The 25,186-nt window shown below is 38.4% G+C and overlaps 1 protein-coding gene across 2 annotated transcripts in view; it reads right to left on the bottom strand.

The window, feature by feature from the left end:
* Positions 1–24,950, bottom strand: part of ATF6 (activating transcription factor 6) — a 212,740-nt gene extending 187,790 nt beyond the window's left edge. The window contains exons 1-4 of one of the 2 annotated variants that reach the window (XM_054479470.2): positions 24,707–24,950; positions 12,624–12,700; positions 8,968–9,055; positions 6,847–6,953 (exon numbers count right to left, since the gene is read on the bottom strand). In XM_054479470.2, the coding sequence (XP_054335445.1) occupies positions 6,847–6,953; positions 8,968–9,055; positions 12,624–12,700; positions 24,707–24,788 (354 nt within the window). In that variant the 5' untranslated portion in view covers positions 24,789–24,950. The remainder of the gene's footprint in view (positions 1–6,846; positions 6,954–8,967; positions 9,056–12,623; positions 12,701–24,706) is intronic. The other variant, XM_054479478.2, reaches the window with a different exon arrangement.
* Positions 24,951–25,186: the final 236 nt, after the last annotated feature.

Below are 25,186 nucleotides of genomic sequence, written 5' to 3' on the forward strand. Positions count from 1 at the left end.
CTCTCTTATTCGGTCTTAAAAGATATCAAAAGCAAAATAATTTTATTTGTATTCTTTTCTATTTTCTATTTTGTAATACTGCCTTTGTTCCAAATGTTGTAAAAGAAAGATGCATGAATGGAGCAGTGCTTTTTTTTTTTTTTTTTTTTTTGAGACAGAGTCTCACTCTGTTGCCCAAGCTGGAGTGCAGTGATGCAATCTCAGCTCACTGCAACCTCTGCCTCCCCAGTTCAGGCAATTCTCCTGCCTTAGCCTCCCAAGTAGCTACAACCACAGATGTGTGCCACCACGCCTTGCTAAGTTTTTGTATTTTTGGTAGAGAGGGGGTTTCACCATGTTGGCTGGGCTGCTCTAGAACTCCTGACCTCATATGGTCCACCCACCTCAGCCTCCCAAAATGCTGGGATTACAGGCGTGAACCACCCCACCCAGCCAACAGTGCTATTTTCTTTAATTTAGTAGGTGAATTCATAATGATTGAGATACATAAAGATAACATTTGCATTTTCCCAAAGTCTTTTAATATTCAGTGAATCTGTCTCATTTTGTTAGAATAAAGAAACAACATAGAAGTAGCAATTCAATTCAGACAGAAAAGATGGCATGCATGATCACACAATAGACATAATCTCTACTTTATAACATCTTCAAAATAATCTATAAGATTATAATATAAAAACAAAATTTAAAAGAATACTTGTTTACTCTCAGGGTGTTGCAGACCCTCTTAAGTCAGAACACACAGAAGCCACAAAGGAAGAAGAAATAGATTTGAACAAATAATAAGTAAACTAACAATAAAAACTAGACCATAAACAAAGTTAAAAGACATATATTGGTAGAAAATATTTGTGAAAAATAGACAAAGGGCAGGAACAGCCATTGCACTGAAAAGGAAATGCAAATGGTAGCCAAAGGCAAATTTAAATTTTTTAATCATAAAAAAAATTAAAATGACCTGGAGAGGATATGGGAGAAAGAGATGCTCCCAGTCTCACTGGTGAGAGTGACAAGTGACAACTGCATCTTCATTCATCCTTAACACCTACTCAGCATGTAAGCTGAGCAATATGTAGAGTGTATTAAAATATATTTCCAAGAAACCAAAGAGTACAAGGTAACACGGGAGGAGACTATTATCTTCATGGCCTTTGACGCTTAAAAGGTATTTGATAATATTCAACAAGTATTCCTCAATAAAATCCTAGAAAACAAGGATCCGAGCAATACTTTCTTAACATTAAAAAGCTATCAGTAATTATACAGCCAAAGCCAATGCTGAATGCATTATAATTAAAGTCAGGATAAAAAATAGATACCTGCTTTTTCTGTAATTCTAGTATAATTACACTAAAAGAAGAAATTTAAAAAACATTAAAACAAAAGAGACAGCGTGCCTTTTAGCAAGGTAATATGCTATATACTTGAAGCACATGTAACAATCCACTGAAAAAAAAATTTGACCTTGAAAATATTGTATTAATACACACTTAGAAAATATAATAAAAAATAAATATTTCAAGCCAGGCACAGAAAGACAAACATCACATGTTCTCACTTATTTGTGAGATCAAACCAAAACAATTGAAATCATGAACATAGAGTAGAAGGATGGTTACCAGAGGCTGGGAAGGGTACTGAGAAGCTGGTGATGAGATGGTGATTGTTAATGGGTTAAAAAAAAAAAAAAAAAAAAAAAAAGGAGAAGGAATAAGACATTATTTAATAGCACAGCAGGGTGACTATACTCAATAAGAGCTTAGTCGTACATTTTAAAATGACAATAAGAGTGAAACTGGATTGTTTATAACACAAAGGATAAATGCTTGAGGGGACAGATACCCCATTTTCCATGATCTAATTATTTTACATTGCATGCCTATGTCAAAACATCTCATGTACCCCACAAATATATATGCCTACTATGTACCCAGAAAAATTAAAAAGAAAAAAGATTTAAATAAAACAAATAAATAAATATTTCACTCATAATAGCAATAACAATTACAAAATACCTAGAAATTTTCTAAAGAATGTGCAGGACCCATATGAAGAAAAGTACACAACTGAACTAAGGCATAAAAGAAGATTTGAGTAAACAAAGAGATATACAATATTGTTGAAAAGAGTGATTACAAGTGATTATAAAGACAATACAGTTAGGAAAACTGATTCATTTCTATAGAGAAAATTAAAACTAGATCCCTACCTAGTGCTAGATCCCCACATAATACCACATATTAAAGTGGTGTCTAAGAGTATTAAGAAACCTAAATGTGAAAGGTAAACCATATGGTTAATAAAAGAAAATGCAGGAGAATACCTTTGTGCTCTAAAAGCATAGAAGGACTTCTTAAATAAGCCATAAAGCAAAAGAAAAAAAAAGATAAGCCTGAGTAATTGAAAATTAACTATTTATACTTAATAAAGACTACAAAGTTAATAGATAATAGAAAGGGAAAAGATATAGGCAATTTGAATGTCTAAATCCAACAAGAGTTTACTATTTCAAATATACGAGGAATTCCTGCAGATAAACAAGAAGACAACTGAGTAGAAAAACTGGCAAAGGACAGGAATAAACAATGTATAAAAGAAAAAAAGTCCAAAAAGCTCATAAGAATGTAAACAAATGTTGAAAACAATAACCAAAGAAATACAAAGTAAAACAAAATAGAAGCAAACGACAACAAAACACATTGTGCCATGGAGTAAAAATTAAAAAGGCAGACAATGCCAAGTATCAGGAGAGAAGTCACAGGGATCCTCAGGCACTGCTGCCAGCCCACAGAGTACTATGATGATCCTGGGGAGCAATATGGAAGCACTTGTCAAATTAAATATCTGCACATTCTACCACCCAGCAATTCTAGGCATATATCCTAAAGGATTTCTCACATGGGTCCTCAAGGGAACATTTTTAAAAATATTCATTATGGTGTAGGTAAAAATGTAGTGAATGCATACTTGAATGTTGTACAGAGTTAGATGCAACAGATTTGATGTACACAGAGCAATAGGAATTTATCTTAAAAACACTGTGCTGATTTTTAAAAGTAAATAATATAAAGATGTCTACCATAATACCATTTACATAAATTTAAAATACAAGCATATAATTGAAATCAGATGAACTTTTTGATAAATGGTACTAGAATAATCATTTTGATAGTCATTTGGAAAAACATAAATTGGATTTGTATCTCATATAATACACAAGGGTAATTTCAAATGGATCCGAGATCTAAACACCAAAAATAATATCTCATGATAAATACTTATTCATAGTCACTTAGAAAATATTTCTTCCTGAATAATTTTATGCTAAGCCACTAGATGGGGTAAAGCAAGACCACCATCCATGCAGAGAAGTAGCCTGGTGGAATGTCAGGGTCCAAGAAGGGTAGAGAGGGCACTGATATGGCAGGCGGCCTGGCATGAGGAGTCACAGCAGAGTGACGAGGGCATCCACATGGGAAGACAGCCTGGTGTAAGGACATCAGAGCCCAAAGGAGACACGTTAAAAGAACATAAGAGCTGGTGTGAAGGGACCCCCACTGGCCAAATCCAGGACAACGTAATAATCAGAATAAATAATTATAGTAACGGATTATAATCTGTTGAATAATACAGATATTAACAAATAAGTGAACAAATATAAAGTGTGATGATGAACAGGCTATTTTTACATAGTCTTAAAGTATCTTTCTCACAAAATATGTATGGCATAGAGAGAAAAAGCAACTTCACAATGGAATAGGTTGGCAGATAACATCTATGAAGTGATCAAAGTGAACATAATCAGTATTAGAAAAAATCAAAATTGGGTCATCGAAAGTCGGACACAGAAAGCACTTCTGTGACATTCCTGCCACAGATATAAAACCTGAATATGATCCTAAAGAAACATCAGACAAACACGACTAAGAAATGCTCTTCAAAATAACTAACTCCTAATCCCCAAAAGTGACAAGGTGAAGAAAGTCAAGGATTAATGAAGAACTGTTTCATACTGAACAAGATTAAAAAGACAAGACAACCACATGCAATGCTTGATTCTGAACTGGGTCCTTTTGATAGTCTAAAGGACACCTCTGGGATGTCTGGCACAATTTAAACGAGAGCTGAAGGTTAGATTATAGTAACATATCAATGTTTATTTCCCGATTTTGTGCTTGTATTATGGCTATCTAAGAAATATCTGTGCTTGTAGGAAGTAGACACTAAAGTATTGGAGTGATAGGGCATCGGACTGGTAACTTACTCTGAAATGCATAAGGAAAAAACAAGTTATTTGCAACGTACTCACAACACTTCTGTGAATTTGAGATTGTTCCAAACAAAAAATTAACATAAGCAAAAAAATAAGAGTAAAAATATGAGTGAATTATTTTATAACCTCTGAGTGGTGAAAACCTTCCTTTGAGTGACCAAAAAAGCAATTAAAGAAAAGATCAATAATTTGGCTATAGAAAACAGTACACCTGGGGAAAAATAAACACCAGAAATAAAGCAAAGAGACAAAAGAAAAATTGGGGAAAAAATATTTGCAGCTTATTTCACAAACTAAGGACTAATAATCCCAATATATAATAAAGCACCTAAAATATTAAAGAGAAAAAGACCAATACAATTCAATTAAAAAATCAACGGCCGGGCGCAGTGTCTCACGCCTGTAATCCCAAGCACTTTGGGAGGACGAGGCAGGTGGATAATCTGAGGTCAGGAGTTCGAGACCAGCCTGGCCAACATGGTGAAACCCTGTCTCTACTAAAAATACAAAAATTAGCCGGGAGTGGTGGCAGGTGCCTGTAATCCCAGGTACTCAGGAGGCTGAGGCAGGAGAATTGCTTGAAGCCAGGAGGCGGAGGTTGCAGTGAGCCGACATCATGCCATTGCACTCCAGCCTGGTAGACAAGAAAGAGAGTTCATCTCCAAAAAAAAAAAAAAAAAAAAAAGAACAAAAATTTGAAATGACAGTTCATTTTTTAAAAAGAAATGCAAATAGGCCTTAAACATATAAAACATATGAATAGATATTTAACCATACTTATAGTAAAAGAGATATAAAATAAAACCTATTGTGGAGTGATGATGGGAAAACAGGCCCTCTTACATACTGCTGATGAGGATGTAAAATTTTACAACCCCTATAGAGAGAAATTTGGCAGTATCTAGCAAAATTCAAGTGTATTTACCCTGGTGTCAACAATCCCATCTCTTGAAATATATCCTAAAAATATCCTGGCAAAAATATAAAGTGACTTATGTACCAGGTTATTTACTATAGGTTATTTGAGTCTGGAAAAGACTTATGTACAGGTTAACTGGGTCTGGAAAAGACTAAAAACAACACAAATACTCATCAATAAGGAAATCACTGAATTAAGCATGATAAGGCCATGCAATGAAACATTACGTAGTATAATGGGAAAATTATATACTCTGAAATTAGAGTTATCCTGCTAAGCTAAAAAAACAAGGTACAGGACAGGGTATATAGTATGCTACCTTTTGTAATTATTAATTTTTTAAAAAATTAAATCATTTGGAGAAATTGTGGACCTCAGAGAGCTACCAAGAGTAGCAATCAGAGAAAAGCTTCATAAAGGAAGTAGTTTTTGAACTGGGACTTGAAGGATGAGTTTTCCAAGACAAGAAGAAAATGGGGCTATTCTAGGCAGAAGAAAGAGGATGTGCAAAAACCTAGAACTGTAACAGCAGCGATCTCACTGCTGTTGTTCACTGCCAGCATCTGGAACAGTGCCTGAATGAGCAGTTGAATGAGCAGCGGTTGAATGAGCAGAGTGCATAGGAGCTCTCAGAGAGGAACTCTCACAGGGCTCAAGTTAAGGGGAATGTGGAAGTAGGAGGGGATAGCAAGAAAGGAGACTGGAAAGGTAAATGGGGGCCAGATCATGGAGAGCCTAGTACTCTGGGAATTTAAATTTCATCCTTGTAAGGACTGGGAAGTTACTAAAAAGTTTTAAGCAAATGACTGATACAGTAAAGCCTGTGAAACTGAAAGATTTCTCTTTGAAGATTCCACTGCTAAGAAAGGTTTGAGGAGTTGAAAGGCTGACCAGTTAAAATCCTATTGACTTAATCCAGGTGAGATGGTGATGGCCTGGCAGGGGCAGAAAAGATAAATCCTTGAATTAATATGTGCATACAACCACCAGGATTTGGTAACTAAATGTAGAGCCTGCAGGAGCAAAGATACCACAATTTATAGCACATATAATATACTAAAATATTATTTGATTTTTTTATTCTTATACTTTCCCTTTCCCCATTCTAAAAAGTACCTAAATCAGGTACTTCCTTTTCCTGGCCTCAGGGCTTTTGTCTGGACGCAGAGCAGAAGCATTCTTAAAAGAGCTACCAGACGTTTATAAAAACGTCAGACCCTTCAAAAGGTAGCACTAGGCATTCCCAAACTAAGGCAATCATTCTAGATGCTGTGACTAAAGAGATATAAAAACTGACCATCTTACATTCTTCTATGTCCATATATAAAGAATGTATATCCTAATAGGGAGGAGAAAGAAAGGGTGGGAGAAAGGACAGTAAGCCAATAAACAAATACTGGATACTGTTAAAATGCAATGAAACAAATGAAACAATGAAATTATGGAGGCATGAACAGAGGGGAAAGAGGGCAAAACCAAAGGCACTAACAACTTTCTAGCTCCCACAAGGCTCTTTCTTGAGTCTCAGTTCCCTCATTAAATGAGACAATATAACTCATAGTAGTATTCAATAAATGTTAACTGCCTCCCCCATATACATATTTTCCAGATAGCATATTATAACCAAAATCATTGCAAAAGACTGGCTACTCACAGGAACATACTGAGTTGAAGAATAAGAGTCCACTGACCGAGGAGACGAGACTGAATAACTTGAGGAGGCTGGAGAAAGTGGCTGAGGTTCTGCCTTAATATCTTTAACTGGAAAACATGGAGGAAAGGTTTTACCCACTGGACAATAAAAACTTATAATAAAATGAACAAGAAAGAAGGTAAAATCTACTTTTAAAATTCAATCAGATATGGAAGCTAAGGTCACCAAAATATAATGAGTGAAAACGAAAGATGCAGAAAACAATATATCTAGTATGTTTCCACTTGTGTAACAAATTATATATATATGTGGGGAGGGGGGCTGTATATATATATATATATATATATATGTCTGTGTGTGTGTGTATATATACATGTGTACACTTGCATCTGCACTAATTCTCTGGAAGGGTAAACAGAAGAAACTGGTAACAGTGGTTGTCTCTGGAAAACAGAACTTGTTGGCTGAGGAATAAAAGCAGGAGACATTTTTCTACTACACAGATTTTTGTACCTTTTGAATATTTTACCATATGCGAAATATTATAGATTCCCAAAAAATTAAAAAAAATAAGAAACAGGAAATATTTTGGAAAGCATTTTTGACAATACAATTTAAACTCATAAAAAATGTTCATATCTTTTAAACTATTAATTTATCCTATAAAAATGTACTGAGCAACTATGGCCCAGGCAGTATCCCTTGGTGTCAAAGATAGAATAGGGTGGGGATGGCAGACTGTGTTTTCCAAAATTAGCCATACAATATCTACCATCCTTCATGATCTTCCCTCATGATCTTCTACAATGTGATCTTGCCACTTTCCCATCAAGGAGTAGAGTCGATTTCCCCTCCCCATGAATTTAGGTGGACTTGACTCCTTCAATCAAGAGAAGACAGAAGTAATGCTATGTGAATTCTGAAGCTGGAAATGCAGCCTCTGCTTTGTGTGCTGGAACACTCATACTTGGAGCCTTTGAAGTCTGACTACCCTGAGACCACCATGACTGAGAACACCACGCCACACAAAGAGGCCCTACGCAGGCACTCCATTTGGTAGTCCTAGTCTTCAAGTCATTCCACCCCAGGTGCCACACATATGAGTGAGGAAACCTCAAGATGATTCTAGCCCCCAAATGTCAAGCTACTACAATCTTCAAATCTCCCCAGTCGTGGTCTGGACATCATGGAGCAGAGACAAGCCATCCTTGGAGCACCCAGTCAAAATTCGTGAGCACCCAGTCAAAATTCGTGGCCCATGGATTCTAGCAATCTAATAAAATGGTTGTTGCTTTAAGCAACTAAGATTTAGAGTAGTTTGTCAAACGATAAAACCAGAACACTGACTTTGTGTATCCCACATTCTATGAAGGCAAACAGGCATGAAGCAGTATAAGTAAATACATAAAATGAAGAGGAATAGGTAGTGCAGGGGTAGGGAGGAATTTAGATAGGAGAATGTGCTGGTTATTTATTCACTGTCTCTCAGCACTAAGTCCACTTTCTATAATCGGTGATATAAATTATTCCCAGCTGGCATCCTTTTAGGTCCTGTCAATAGGGGATACTAGAAGAAGCTAGAAGGGAGGAGAAGGGATTTTCTTCATTCTACCATCAGCTGTACCCCAGCACTGGCAATTTGCTCCAGGTTCTGGCTTCTTTCAGCATACTCAACCCCGACCTCATTAGGCCCCCTTAAAGATATTAGTATCAGCTAGGTGCTGCCCCTTCTTAGAAGTACATGTATTAAATGCATGGGACTCCTCCACCAAGTTCCTAGGTTCTGGTAACCCAGGCTCTTCCCTTTGATTCCCTAAGCCCTGTCTGGTTCTCAGGTTAATCTTATACAGAGACATTATTCATAATTCAAAATCACTATTTCTATTTCTGATATGAACTATTCATTCATTACACTACTGAAACATAACTATGAAACTCCTCATATCCATTTTTGGCAAGAAATTTGTTTACATAATTGCCATACCAGAAATAGAATGCATAACACCAGGAATCTTTTAATCTACCAAAATAGGCCAATAACCCCACCTAATTTTGAGTATGACCAAACTACAAAATAAAATTGATCTTTTTAAAACTTTTACCAGTGAAACACATAATTACCTGTACAGATTTGGTTGTTGATGTCCCAAATGTCTGACTCCCAAGGCATCAAATCCAAATCAAAATCAAGATGATCAAAATTGTTTTCCTGTAGGTTTCAAATCAGCAAAAGAATATTAAACGAATAAAACATACACATCTTAAAATCAAACTGTGAGACACAATTTGGCACAAATAATTTAACTGCTATTAGCCAATCTAGTAAAAACAATATTCTAAGTCAGTCTTGTATGAGAATACATCTTGGATAGCCTAGAGATAAAATCAATTCAGTTACTTGAAGCACAGCAGCAACAACTAGGAAAGAGGTAAGGGATTCAGTATTTAAAACATTTAGTTGGCTTCATTCTTTTCTATGAGAATGACCATTACAGGAGTCAAAAATGTGTCTTTTATCTTAAGGGAAATCCAGCAAAATACATTTTCCCATTGCCATTAAGAAAAACAAGACAAAGCAAATGCTATTCATAATATAATCTCTATATACAATAGAAAGAATATAGATACATCCAAAAGACAGGCAAGAATCATAAAGAGGATAGTTACCACTGAGTAATTTTCTTTTTTTTCTACTGTTCTATACTTCCTAAATTTTCTAAAACTTTTAGGAATCAGAGTAATTTTCTTTTTTTTCTACTGTTCTATACTTCTTAAATTTCTAAAACTTTTATGAATCAAAAACAACACCACTTTTTAATCCTATAAAATAAAACTAATTTTCTAAAACAGGGTCCAGCAAACTTCTTAAAGGCTCCATTAAGTTCTTTTCATTTAGGTGGTTTTTCTAACCGAAATATAAGCATATTCTGGGTCATCCAGATAAACACCTTATACTATATATATATGAATAAAGAAGTGTCACATAATTTCAGAGTCCTCATGTAAGTCTGAGATCAAGTTAGTACCAAACAGTACTATTTTAAATTAAGTGTCTGGAGTCACAGAGACAAAAAGAGAAGTAAACTTAATACATAAATAATAAAATAAAGTCAAAAGGCAGTAAATATTAACTTAATGTCACAGATGATAAAACAGCAACAATAGGACTGCTTGAGCACAGGGGTTCAAGACCAGCCTGGGCAACATGGCAAAACCCATCTCTACCTAAGAAAAAAATACAAACACTAGCTGGGCATAGTGGCGTGCACCTATGGTCCCAGCTATTCTGGAGGCTGGGGTGGGAAGATCGCTTGAGTCCAAAATATGGAGGCTGCAATAAGCCAAGATCATGCCACTGCACTCCATCCTGGGAGACAGAGCCAGACCCTGTCAAAAAACAAAACAAAACAACAACAACAAAAACAGCAACAATAAAATACACCTCGGCCGGACGCGGTGGCTCACGCCTGTAATCCCAGCACTTTGGGAAGCCGAGGCAGGTGGATCACGAGGTCAGGAGATCGAGACCATCCTGGCTAACACGGTGAAACCCCGTCTCTACTAAAAATACAAAAAATTAGCCGGGCGTGGTGGTGGGCACCTGGAGTCCCAGCTACTCAGGAGGCTGAGGCGGGAGAATGGTGTGAACTTGGGAGGTGGAGCTTGCAGTGAGCCGAGATTGCGCCACTGTACTCCAGCCTGGGTGACAGAGCAAGACTCCGTCTCAATAAATAAATAAATAAATAAATAAATAAATAAATAAATAAATACACCTCAGGCAAAAAAAGTAAAAATGTGTCTAGTAATTGGTAACGACCATTTGTTAACAATTTCTAGAAGAATATTATCATTTCAAAATGACTACTATATGGTTCATTTTTATTGAGAATATAACAGAAACACAGAAGGGAAACTATTTTCTTATGATGCCCATAACTGAGTAAATATTAGTACAAGGTACATAAAGAGAACATGTAAAAGTGCACATGAAAAAAATTTAAATCATAAAAGAACCATTTTTTAAAACATCAATCTCCTTCACTTTTTTCTCTTATTTGGATCTTCACATCAAAAAATTAAGCAGCCTTGGCCAGGTGTGGTGGCTCATGCCTGTAATCCCAGCACTTTGGGAGGCTGAGGTGGGTGGACCACTTGAGCTCAGGAGTTCGAGACTAGCCTGGCCAATGTAATGAAACCCCGTCTCTACTAAAACTACAAAAATTAGCCAGGCGTGGTAGCATGCACCTGTAGTCCCAGCTATTCAGCAGGCTGAGACATGAGAATCGCTTGAACCTGGGAGGCAGAGGTTGCAGTGAGCCGAGATCACACCACTGCACTCCAGCCTGGGCAACAGAGTGCGACTCTGTCTTTAAAAAAAAATAAATAAAATAAGCAGCCTTGTTTTAGCAACCAAAAAATATACTTAAACTTTCTTAATCTAAGTAAAGTTACCAATGTTGCTTGCCTGAGTGCCAGCAACACTTTTAAATAAGGGCATGATCTACTTCAGGAAACTTCTGACTCAATCTTCAGCCAAATAAGTCAAATACCTTCTACAGCATAAAGATTTTATCTCATCAGACATTTAACAGGCCCAGTTTATGCAAAATGAAACATACTGGCACTTATATACTCGAGCTCTTCAGTGATTTAGCATGGGAAATTCTACTGCCGTTTGGAAGAAGAATGACATGAGGGCTCTCAGAGATTGAATCCCTTCATGTCATACTAGAAAAACTAAGGAACTGAAAGATTGAGTGACTTGCATAAAGTAATAGAATGTTAGTTGTAAAATCAGGAATATATTTCCCTTAATCTTTCCAATTGAGCACACAGTTTCTTGACATAGTTTAAAAGAAACACTTTCTTTTAGGATTCTAGATGTTATGAAATATGAATATCAGTTGCTTATTCAAACAGCCAATATTAAAAGGCAATTTAATCAATGGGCCACATTCTAGAGTATCTCATGGAGTAAATGAAACCATTAAAATCCCATGTACTGATTTTTTAAAATATATCATGTCCTTCATTCTTTTCTGTCGACTAATGGTAAAACAACTGCTAAATCACTGTTTAAGAAATATCTGAAACTCACTAAGCAATCTTTACATATTTTGTACTCAAGTTAATAAGAGCTTAAAATGATGTGCTATTAAACCTGATTGACAAATTACTCTGCTCACTTGAATTACTTCTTAAGTGAAACAGCACCTCATCCATTAAAGAATAAGACAAAATCAAAGTTCTATAGGGCAAAGAGTTTTATATGTACTAATAAAGAAAAGAAAATCTAAGATATTCTTGGGGACTCAGTGTTATATTAGTTTTCACACAGACCTCTAACCAATCAAAGGTAAGGATATACCTACTTTTCAGAGCTTTCTACACGAATACACAACTTTTAAAAAGGAAGTTGGTAAGTTCTGCTTGACTTACCAACTTAGTCAAGCAGAACTTACCAACTTCCTTTTTAAAAACAAAGAATCTGTAAAAACCAAGAAGTAGGCAGGTTAGTGACTTTTCCAAAGTCACCCATCCCTAGGGCCAAAGGTAGGCCTAGAATACAAGTCTCACACCAAGACCAATGCAATTTCTACTGTCCTACATTTACTGACTACAAAATGGCTACTAACTTTCATACTTCATGGTAGAAGCTATTTACCATTAAGTATGTAACTTAAATTACTAGCCTCAACCTGTTGTCCTGAAACTTTCTTGCAATAATTAGGGTTAAAGACTAAATATCACATTATTCAACCTTAGTAAATACTTACATACGTCTCATTTGCTGCTTCCAATTGCAGCTCATCAGTGTCTGTGAAATAACCGAGTTCAGCAAAGAGAGCAGAATCTTTGGACAAAGGAAAAGAATAGAAATGAACTGTCAATTCAATTATTTGACAAAGAAACAAGCACTGTATCCCTATGTCACTTCTACTAAGGTTTCTCATTAGCCATTACGATTATTGATAAACTCCAGTAATGTGAATAAGCAATTCAATGCTCATTTCCAATTTATGTGTTGTTTTCTGCATAATTTTTATCTTGTGAACTGAATTCTTACACCAGGGATCAAAAAAGGTTTTATGTCATATGTCATGTAAGACTAATTGGTAGTGGCTTTATGGAACACTACTAACAAGAATTCTGATGCTACATCTGGGTTCAGCATGAAAAGTTAATGTGGTTCATAAGTAATAGGAGGCAACCGTGGAAAGTAGACATGGTTCATAAGCAACAGGAGAGGGCTGTGGAAAGTATATACACACTGCGTATTTGTTATCCATGCCCTAAGTTAAGGGTGCAACCAATTTTCTATCTAGACAGTAAAGGATTCATTCATCTAAACCATCAAATTCATTTCAGCAAATCTAACTATATTCCAATTTCCTAATGAGGTTTCATTATAAATCGAGAAATATGTGGATACAGAAAACATTCTTCAATACACTATACTGAAAACTTTTTGTAGAGAAAGGTCAAGGTGTTGACCAAGGCCCAAGAAGGCTGCTTACCACAGAATCTATGAAGTTCTTATTTTCTCTGACACTTTCAAAACTTTAAGCACTTTGAAGAGTTTTTCAAAACTAGATCTTCCTTTATACTCTCTACCTATTTTATGCCGCTGAAACTGCTCTGATGATTTCTTCAGTGCACAAGTGTAGGAACTACACTGTCAGTCTGTTATTAGCTTGACCAATTACAGTAACATTTCACCGCCTAAGACAAAATAGTATTTAGCAAAAAAATTTATACGTAGTAATAACAAAAGGTTACTCACGTGACTCTCAGAAAAGACTACTCAGGTGCAGAGCCAATAAACATGTAAGCAGAGGACTGTGGCTTATATATAGGCTGAAACTCCTTTAAAGAGTTCTCTATCTGGCTCTCTCATTTCTTTCCTCCCATTCGTTCTGAACCTGCTCCAATCAAGCTCCCCACTCCACATACACATAATTATTAATGTCCCCAGTGAATTCCATATTGCTAAATTCAATGGTAAACTCATAGTCCTCATCTTACTTGACCTATCAACAGCATTAACATAGTTGATCCTTTCATTTTAACTGAAGCATTTTCTTCACTTGACTTCCAGAATATCACACTCACCCGGTTTTCCTCCCACCTCAGTGGTTGACCTCACCTTGCTGGTTTTTCCTCATCTCTCTAACACAAAATTGTCCCTGGGCTCAGCATAAACGTTTCTATCTATCTTACTTCCTTGGTAATCTCAGCTGAGCTCACGGCTTTAAATAAAATCTATATGCCAAGGATTTCCAAATATACATCTCCAACCCACACTTCAAGATGCATGTACAGAGTATGACATCTCCTCTTAGATGTTTAAAAGGCACGTCAAACCTAACATATCCAAAATGAGCTCCTCATCAACCCCACCAAACCTCCTACTGCTTTGTCCTCATCTCAGTTAATGACAATTGGATTTTCTCAGTTGCTCAGGCCAAATACCTTGGGATCATTATTACTTAATTATTTACTTCTCTTCCTCACTCTCCATATTCAATCTACCAGAAAATTCTGTCAGCTCTGTCCTCAAAATATATATCTGTAATGTGGCTTCCTACCTTTCCCCCATTCTTCCTTCCCTTCCCAACCTTCCTTTTCTTCCCTACCCCTCCCAACACAGAGATGTCAGCTTCCGAAGAAGCAGGGCAACAAAGGTGATGGGGTTTTGTGCACAGTCATCTCCAGCAATGTGCCTCATATCCAAGGAAATAGGATGGTGTGGGAGAGACTATTGCCCAGCAAAGGTGCCAGCATGCCCCAGCCCAGTGGGAGGCGGAATGGAGTAGCAGATGGAAAAGGCAGCCTGAGTGGTTAGGAGAGTGGTCATACTGAACAAATATGTTAGGTGACTGAGCAAATGGTTGAATATATCTAAAATAATTAGAATGCTCTGGTTTCTCTTCAGAACGAATGAATCTTTTGCCTTTTACTAAAATAATTGGAGTCAGATTTCTCACAGTCTGAGAAAGGATTTAAGAGCATGGAGAGTCGGGAGACTAAAAGAATCCTAAGATGTTGGATTAGAACTAGAAATATTAGTAAATAAACTCATTTAAAACATAACACAGATAGCTATAGAAATATATATATGTACACACATATACAGATGTTTGTATTATGCATATATACACATGCACATATATATATACATGTATACATATTTCCTAGTTCTGTCTGCTAAGAGGTCCTAGAAGCAATGACATCCCAGTAGCAATGAAAATACTGGGTGACCAGATCTTGGATACTAAATACCATCTTCCACCAAACAGAAGTCCACTAAGGGGTTCCTTGGAGAAATAACCAATTCCAGGGCAGCAGGGAAAGTGCAAAATAAGCCTGGAAATCTTGTTGTGCCAGAAATTCTCAGCAAATGACAGGAATATGTCAAAAAGAACAAAGGCCCCAATATGAATGAATTCTCAGTGGTCAAATCTGGGAAAATCTGAGCATCAGAATAAAATGAGAGTAGCGGTTTACCAACCACCAAATAAAAAAGGAATCAATGAGTTCATAACAGAAGGAAGGAGGGAAGGAAGGAAGGAACGAAGGAAGGTAGGTAGGTCGGTTCTTATAGTGCAATGTCAATCAACAATGATAGAAGGATAGACAGAACGACAGAGTTAGATAGTTACCATTTGGCAACCATTACAGTGGTAACTGATATAGACTGGGGTTATTAATGAGGCTAGGGCTCATGGTTAGAGGTTTAATAAGAAAAGGATATTGGTGCTATGTCAGATTATCTCCCCCAAAATAGCAATAAAATACAAAATGAGAAGCAGTGGCTTTACAGTGGTGAAACCTGGAAGACACCAACTTGACCAAGTGATCATGTGAATATATCATAGGATGATATGATGGCATAGGAACATCGCATAGTATTTATACTATAATGTATACCCTCATTTTATTCTGATGCTCAAATTTTCCCAGATTTGACCACTGGGAGTTCATTCATATTGGGGCCTTTGTTCTTTTTAACATGTTTATTTGCTGAGAATTTCTGGCCCAAGATTTTCCAGGCTTATTTTGCACTTTCCTTGCACTTTCCCAGCCCTGGAATTGGTCATTTCTCCAAGGAACCCCTTAGTGGTTTAGGATCATCTTGCAGAACAAAAGACTTGTACTCTTTAAGACTGTCAAGGACATTAGAGACAGGAAAAGACTAAAGAACTGTTCCAGATTAAAGGACACTGATGAGACATGATAAGTAAAAGCAATGAGTGTTTGCAAGTAAAATCCCAGACTAGAAAAGCAAATCATTATTGAAACAGATGGCAAACTTTGAATGGTGTCTTTGAATTGGATGACAGTGTTGTATCAATGTTTATCTCCTGACTGGAAGAAATATAGGGTAGTAATACAGGAAAGTGGCCTTGTTTTGGGGGGCAGGAGGATAGAGAGTATGCACTATAGTATTTAAAGGTGATGCGTCAACACATCTCTCTCTCTTGAAAGGGAGAAAGAGAGAAATGGAGTGAATGCAGTAAAATTTAACAACTGAGGAGTCTGTGTAAAGGGCATGCAAGAGTTCTTTGCACTGTTCTTACAACTTTTCTATAGATTTCAAACTATTTCAAAATTTTAAAATGTATGTATGTATACGTGTGTGTGTGTGTGTGTGTGTGTGTGTGTGTGTGTGTACATATCCATAATCCAACTACTTCTCATTACTCCACTGCTACTGTTGTAACTCATGCGGATTGCTATAGCAACTTCCAAAATGTCTCCCTGCTTCTGTCCTTGCCCCTCTTTCAGTCTATTTCCAACAGAGCCGCTAAAGTGAGCCTATAAAAACAAAGGATGTTATTGGGAATCAGGACTCTCATAGCGGCAGAAGAGAAATACAAGCATGTGGTGCAAGAAGGTGAAAAAGAACCCTGTGATGTTAGCTTTGAAGTATAAAGTATATTAAAATGAATTGATGCTTTTTTAAAAATAAATATTTCCTCATTCTTAGGAAATACATAGTGAAGTGTTTAGGAGTTTCATATTATCTGCAGCCCACTTTCAGATGTGAAAGAGGAGGAAAGTGTGGGTAATATTAAGATATAAAGTGAATGTGGCAGGATGTTAACAGTTGGTAAATCTAGATAAGGAAAACGCAGGTTTATCAGTGTACTGATCTTTCGACTTTTCTGTGGTTAAAAAAATAACTGAAGGTGGGTTGATAAATATACTCATATATTTATAGAACATTCCAAAAGAATCCATAAGAAACTGTTAGCATTAGTTACCCCAAAGTATCTCTAAAACTTATTGCCTATTTCTACATCCTTTGCACCAGTCCCACACTATTAGATTTCCCTCAACAGTAGTAAATGATGGTAGTTATTATTTTTAGTGTACTCGACAAACTTTCCCACCTCACCTCCACCTTGCCCATTTATTTATTCATTTACTCCTTATAAGTTTAATAAGATGAGACACAGTCACTGGGTTTAGCAATGCGGAAATCAGTAGTGCCCTTAAAAACAGCAGTTTCAGGCCAGGCATGATGGCTCACGCCGGTAATCCCAGCACTTTGGAATGCCGAGGCGGGTGGATCACCTAAGGCCGGGAATTTGAGACCAGCCTGGCCAGCATGGCGAAACCCCGTCTCTACTGAAAATACAAAAATTAGTGGCTCACGCCTGTAATCCCAGCACTTTGGGAGGCTGAGGTGGGTGGGTGGATCATGAGGTCAGGAGATCAAGACCATCCTGGCTAACACAGTGAAACCCCGTCTCTACTAAAAATACAAAAAAAAAAATTAGCCAGGCATGGTGGCAGGTGCCGGTAGTCCCAGCTACTCGGGAGGCTGAGGCAGGAGAATGGCATGAACCTGGGAGGCAGAGCTTGCAGTGAGCCGAGTGAGCCACTGCAGTCCAGCCTGGGTGACAGAGAGAGACTCCGTCTCAAAAAAAAAAAAAAAAAAAAAAAAAAACACAAAAAGTAGCCAGGCATGGTGGCAGGCGCCTGTAATCCCAGCTACTCAGGAAGCTGAAGTGGGAGAATCGCTTGAATCCAGGAGGTGGAGGTTACAGTGAGCCAAGATCGTGCCATTGCACTCTAGCCTGGGCAACAGAGCAAGACTCTGTCTCAAAAAAAAAAACAGCAGTTTCAGTGGAATGGTGGCACCTGACTGGACTGGGTTCAAGAGACAAGGAGAAATAAAAAACTAGAGTCAGTGAACATGGACATTTTTTAAAAGGAATTCTGCCGTAACATACAGTAGAGAAATGCAGTAACAGCAAGAGGGGAAGTAACATCTGAAGAGAGTTTTGAGTTTGTTGGTTTTGTTTCGTTTTTTTTTACTCTAGATAGAGTACTATCTAGATATAGAAACAGTACTTCCAGGAGAAATAACAACATGCTCATTTACTGACAGAGATGATCTAGTAGAGGGGCAAATGCTGACGCAGGAAACAGGAGGAAGAATAGCTTGAGCAATATTCTTGAACAAAACAGGAAGAATCTAAAGCACATATGGAAGGACTGGCTCTAGCTAGGAGCAAGAAGCCATTCATTCTCAGTAACAAAAGAGAAAGCAAACATCTTGGTAGGTGGGTAAATGAGGTAGTGGGAGACTGTAGAAGCTCTCTTCCGATTCAAAGGATGGGAGAGATGTTGGAGGTTTGAAGATAGAAGAAACTTTATAAAGCAATCATCAGAATGGGACAGTGAGACAACCATGGAAATATGATTGGTCTGGCAACACTTAAAGTGAGACCAGTCAGGAGAGTTGAAGTGTTTTCTTCAGCCAATTCAGCATACTAGGGCAGGCATGAAGTGGGCAAAACTGAATTTAACTAATAGGTTTATCCAAGAGAAACCTACCAGACAAGAGACAGACACGGATATGAAAGGTGAAAGGAAGGAAATGGTGACAATGATTGTCCACGGTATTTAAACTGGGTAAGAGGGACGTGACGAACTGAAGGGAATAAGAGACACTGGAAACATGGCAAAATCTCAGAAGGACTGAACAACTATTGAAACTGGAATACTAAAGGGAGTAAGCTGGTAAAACAGGTGAAGGCAGTCAGAGCAGGATGTTTGAAAGTGAGATGTTATTGGCAGTGACAAGACTTAGGCTTATGATCAGGAAAGCAAATGGCTGAGACTGGGTAAAAGGTAAGATCAGTGATAAAGAGGAGGTCCAGAAAATGAGAGGTCAGTGTATCTGAAGGATCTTCTCTAAGGATACTGAAATCATCCAAGAATCATGATGGAAGTAATGGTGAAGAAAGTAACAGTAAGCTAGTGGCAAAATTTTTTCAAAAAGTCAAAGAGAAACCAGGCATGGTGGCATGTGCCTGTAGTCCCAGCTACTCGGGAGGCTGAGGCAGGAGGATCCTTTGACCCCAGGGGTCTGAGGATGCAGTGAGCTGTGATTGCTCCACTGCATACTCCAGCTCCAACCTCGGCAAGAGAACAAGACCCCATCTCTAAAAGAAAAAAAACAAGTGAAAGAGAGTGATCCAGGAATCAGGAGAGGTAAAGGATGGGATATTGTGACAAAATGAGATTTAAACTTAGATATTTTTAGGGAGGAGGAAAGGAGAATAGCAGTGAAGGACAATGGAGACATCTATCCCACCATCAGAGGCCCTGTGGTGAAAAGGTTTTGAGAATAAAATTGGCAACCGTTCACCGGGGCATTAAGGGAAGTTGTGTCATCCAGGAGTACCAGATTTTGGTTTAGTGCTAGAAAGCCAAGAGAACCTTCACAGAAGAGACTGAAGACATAAAAGAAACCACAGTGGCAGACGGAAGCTTCTGATCTTGATACACATATCTTAAGTAGAGCTGACAGAAGAAGAAGGAGAAGGAAAAAGGAGAAACGAGAAAGGAGGAGGAGGAGGGAAGAAAGAAGAAAGCAGAATAAAGCAGCTTTTGCACTAATTCAAGCAAGAGTAAAAGAGAACAGAGAAGGAGAGAGGAGGGTAAAACATACAGATGGCAAATAAGCATATGAAAAGATGCTCAACATCATATGTCATCAGGAAACTGCAAATTAAAACAAGATACCACTACACACCTATTAGAATGACTAAAATCCAAAGTACTGGCAACACCAAATGTTAGCAAGGATGTGGAGCATCAGAAATGCTCATTCATTGCTAGTGGGAATGCAAAATGGTATAGCCACTTTTGGAAGACAGTTTGGCAATTTCTTACAAAACAAACAAAAAACATGTTCTTACCACACAATCCAGCAGTTGTGCTCCTTGATATTTACCCAAACAATTTGAAAATGCATGTTTACACAAAAACCTGCACACAAATGTTTTCAGCAGTTTTATATATAATTGCCAAAAGTTGGAAGCAACCAAGATGTGCTTCAATAGGTAAGTGGATAAGCAAACTGTGAATTTATGGACTAAACTGTGTCCTCCAAAATTCGTATGTTGAAGCCCTAACCCCAAATATGACTGTATCGAGAGATACAGTCTTTAGGAGGTAATTAAGGTTAAATGAGGTCATTAAAGTGGGGCGCTAATCTGATAGGACTGTGGCCTTATAAGAAGAAGAAGATTCTCTCTCTCAATGCCATGTGAAGACACAAGAAGAAGGCAGCCATGTGCAAGCCAGGAAGAGGGCCCTAACCAGAACCTGAACATGAGGCCATCTTGATCTTGAACTCTAACCTCCAGAACTGAGAAAATAAATTTCCGTTGTTTAAACCACTCAGTCTGTGGTGTTGTCTTATGGCAGCCTAAGCAGACTAATAGGCTATAGAACATACATACTATTTTTTGTAACACTGTAAATAGTATTTTTGTAATACTATTTAGTGCTAAGAAGAAATGAGCTATCAAGCCATGAAAAGACACGGAGGGACCTTAAGTGCATATTGCTAAGTGAAAGAAGCCAATTCAAAAATGCTACATACTGTATGATTCCAACTATATGACATTCTGCAAAAGGCAAAACTATGGAGACAGTGAAAAGATCAGTGGTTACCTGACCAGAGGTAGGGAAGAGGAAGGAGGAAAAAACAGGTAGAGCATAGGGCTTTTTTAGGGCAGTGAAACTATTCTGTATGATACTGTAATTATGGATACATGTCATTATACCTTTGTTGAAACCCATAGAACAGCGGTTCCCAACCCTGTTGGGAACCAGGCCACACAGCAGGAGGTGAGCAGCAGGTGGGTGAGTAAGCGAAGCTTCCTCTGTATTTACAGCCACTCCCCATCACTTGCATTACCGCCTGAGCTCCACGACCTGTCAGATCAGCAGCAGCATTAGATTCTCATAGCAGTGCGAACCCTATTGTGAACTGCACATGTGAGGGATCTAGAGTGCACGCTCCTTATGAGAATCTAACGCCTGATGATCTAATCGCTGTCTCCCATCACCCCCAGATGAGACCATCTAGTTGCAGGAAAAAAAGCTCAGGGCTCCCACTAATTCTATATTATGTTGAGTTATATAATTATTTCATTATATATTACAGTGTAATAACAATACAAATAAAGTGCACAATAAATGTAATGCACTTGAATCATCCCGAAAACATTTCCTGTGCCTCCCCGTCCCCACCCCCTGTGGAAAAATTGTCTTTCATGAAACCAGTCCCTGGTGCCAAAAGGCTGGGGATCCCTGCCACAGAATGTACAACAGAGTGAACTTTAAATGATGGGCTTAGTTAATAATAATGTATCAATACTGGCTCATCAATTGTAACCAATGTACCACACTAATGCAAGATGTTACCAATAGGGGAAGCTGGGGATGAAGGGGAAGTACATGGAACTCTTTGTACTATCTGCTTAATTATTGTGTAAATCTATAATTATACTAAAAAAGTAGGCTTATTATTTAAAATAATTATGTGAAATTCAAATTTCAGTGTCTATAAAGCTTTATAGAAACACAGCCATGCTCATTTGTTTATGTTGTCTCTGGCTGCTCCTGCACTATCACAGCAGACTTGAGTAGTTGCAACAGTGACCATGTAATCACAAAGCCTAAAATATTTACTATCTGAACCTTTACAGAAAATGTTTGAAGACCCTTGCTCTAAATTTCATTACCTAAGTTAAAAAGAAAAAGGAAAGCACATCCCTCACAGGCTGTTCTGAATTAATCACTTTATTTAAATTATTTAGAGTTGTTAAAATCACAGGACATACTAATTACATAATCTGATTTTTAAATTTTAACTAGATAGTGTCTAATATTAAAAAAAAAAAAAAATCAAGGCTAGACACGGTGGCTTGAGCCTGTAATCCCAGCACCTGGGAGATTGAGGCAGGATGACTGAGGCTAGTTGGAGACCAGTCTGGGCAACACAGCAAGACCCCTGTCTCTACAAAAAATTCAAAAATTAAAAATTAACCAGGCATGGTGGTGGCATGCACCTGTAGTCCTGGCGACTCAGGAGGCTGAGATGGAAGGATCACTTGAGCCCAGGAGTTCCAGGTCACAGTAAACTATGATTGCATCACTGCACTCCAGCCTGGGCGACAGAGCGAGACCCTGTCTCTAAAAGCAAAAAAAAAAAAAAAAAAAAAAAAAAAATCAAGTAAATCAGTGAAGTACTTGAACATCCAAAACAGCAACTGTCACAGAATGAAACTCTATTGCCAACAAAATCTATCCTACTTACTGAATACCTAAGGAATTAAATTAAAGTGTTCAAAGAAGAGAAGACTGTTAACAGTTTGAAAAGGGAAACCTGGAAAACAATGGAAATGGGCACGTTCAGGGAGGGGCAGGGCAGGATATCCGATAGAAGTGAGTCAGTGAACTGACTACAAAGAACTGAATGCTCTGTTAGAGAACATTAAGTCAAGTGATCAGATAAGTCTGGAAAATGCAGCCTGGGTATCAGAAGACGACATAAAATAATGCTACCAGGAAGTGTCCCACAGTTATAGTTTAAGACATGTCACTGGCCGGGCACAGTGGCTCACACCTGTAATCCCAGCACTTTGGGAGGCCAAGGCGGGCGGATCACCTGAGGTCCGGAGTTCCAGACCAGCCTGACCAACATGGAGAAACCTCGTCTCTACTAAAAACACAAAATTAGCCGGGCGTGGTGGTGCATGCCTGTAATCCCAGCTACTCGGAAGGCTGAGGCAGGAGAATCGCGCGAACCCGAGAGGTGGAGGTTGCGGTGAGCCGAGATCGCGCCATTACACTCCAGCCTGGGCAACAAAAGCGAAACTCCATCTCAGAAAAAAAAGAAAAGAAAAAAGAAAATACATGGTGAAACCCCGTCTCTACTAAAAATACAAAAAAAAAAAAAAAATTAGCCGGGCGTCGTGGCGGGCGTCTGTAGTCCTAGTTAGTCGGGAGGCTGAGGCAGGAGAATGGCGTGAACCCAGGAGGTGGAGGCTGCCGTGAGCAGAGATCGTGCCACTGCACTCCAGCCTGGGCAACTGAGCAAGACTCCGTCTCCAAAAAAAAAAAAAAAGAAAGAAAAGAAATGTCATGAAAATATAATAGCTGACTAGCTGACAAAATAAATCATAACTACCCAATATATTCAAGTAGTCTTATTAATAACCAGGGATCTTAGGAAGAATAAAATCTGTAGACATGAGTTAGGAAAGCATTATAGAATAGATGCTAGGGGTACAGACTTTGCAGGTAGAAAAACCTGGTCTGATCCTTCTTCTGCCACTAACTAACTCTAAGAATCTGAGCACAAATTCTGTTAGCCTCAGTTTCCTCATCTCTAAAAGAAACAGTACCTCATTGGACTGTTGGTAGGATTAAACAAAATACTTCATGTCAAGAGTTTAGCAGGGTCCCTGACACAAAGTGCCAAATAAATGGTTACTGTCACTAATGTATTTGGCTTGGGAAAATGGGAATAGAAAAGTCTTAAGTTTTCCAGCAACTCTTAAAAAATCTACCCAATGATTGAAATAAATCTCCAATAGAATATAGTTTTAGAGAACATCTGCCCTTGAAAAAATTAAATGACTTTGTTCAATAAAAAGTTGAGATTCCTTCCACTCCTGCTATTGAGAATGCTGATCCAAGGGAGAAAGAAAAACTGGGTTCCCCCCAATTCCGAGGTTGCTGAGTGGTGTAGGCTCACTAGGGGGCCCATTTGGGAACCTACACAATCCCAAATTCATATTGGAACCTAAGAACAATATTACTATTATATCTTGCAATCAAGAGGAGAATAAAAGTCTCCTCTAAATACTTAGCTAACAAAGTTTCTCCATTCTCATTTCCACTTCATCCCATTCCACCCTTCCTGACCACCAAACCAAACAAAATATCCATTAACAAGAAAATTAACAGCTGTATCTGGAGAGCAGTCAGGATTACACCATAAGTATTAGGTGTAGCTAAGCAGGGACCCGAGGTCAGGTGCTTGGGTGTTTTGCTTTTCTGCCAAGATGGACATCAGGCTTAAACCAATAGTAAAAGCTGTAAGATTAGGATTTCTTGTACATAGCCACATTCTCTCATATACACCAAACACACAAAAACCCACTCCATTGTGCTCACCGCCCACATTTCACACTCAGGAAATAGCTTGTAGCCTTTTTGGCCGTCCCAGCCATTTTGCCCTAAACCTCCTAACGACGTCCAGCGTTAGCCACACAAAAAGATCACCCGGTATTTCCCCAGCGGGAACAGTGAAAAACGATAGTTAACTCCAGTTAGACAATATTCTACTCTCCCTGTGGCTAGGACAGAAGCTGAACCATCCTCCCAGACTCTTCCAGGGGCACGAACAGGAGTGACGAGGGGGCTCACTCCCCAGGCAGGGTTGGTCCACACCTGTCACCACGAGTGGGCGGAAGTAGGGAGGAAGAAACCTGTAGACGCGAACCCGAGCCACCCTGGTACATTCTCAGATCCCACTCACCCCAATCTTCATCCAGCCTGTGAGAGAGTCCCGGGCTAAAAGGTGACTCCATGGTGCCGGCAACACCAGCCGGCTCCCCCATATCACAAGTTCCTTGTCCCTGGAACTCCGTGATTAATATCTGGGACGGCGGCGGCAGGCGGACAAAATACTCCGTAACGCTGACGAGACGGTGGCCGAGTAAAGACAAACTACTTCTGCCGCACGAGGGATTTGTACGACACAGGAGAAGGTCAGAGACTAAGCAAATTTGAATAGACCTCTGAGTAAATATTTCCCTTTTGGAGTTTTCAGGACTTTCTGTCCCGCTGTTTTATGGGGGAGGCGGGGGAAGACACGCAGACATCGCTTCGACTAAACAAAATTTATCAATAATATTAAAAATAAAAAGTAAAGCCCCTTTCTGAACATTCTGGCTTATTCCTTGATTATCCTTCTTAATGCCACAGCGTGGCTATCTCAGAACAAAATTAGAGACTA

This window comes from Pongo pygmaeus, chromosome 1 (assembly GCF_028885625.2).
Source record: "Pongo pygmaeus isolate AG05252 chromosome 1, NHGRI_mPonPyg2-v2.0_pri, whole genome shotgun sequence".
Classification (NCBI taxonomy): Eukaryota; Metazoa; Chordata; class Mammalia; order Primates; family Hominidae; genus Pongo; species Pongo pygmaeus.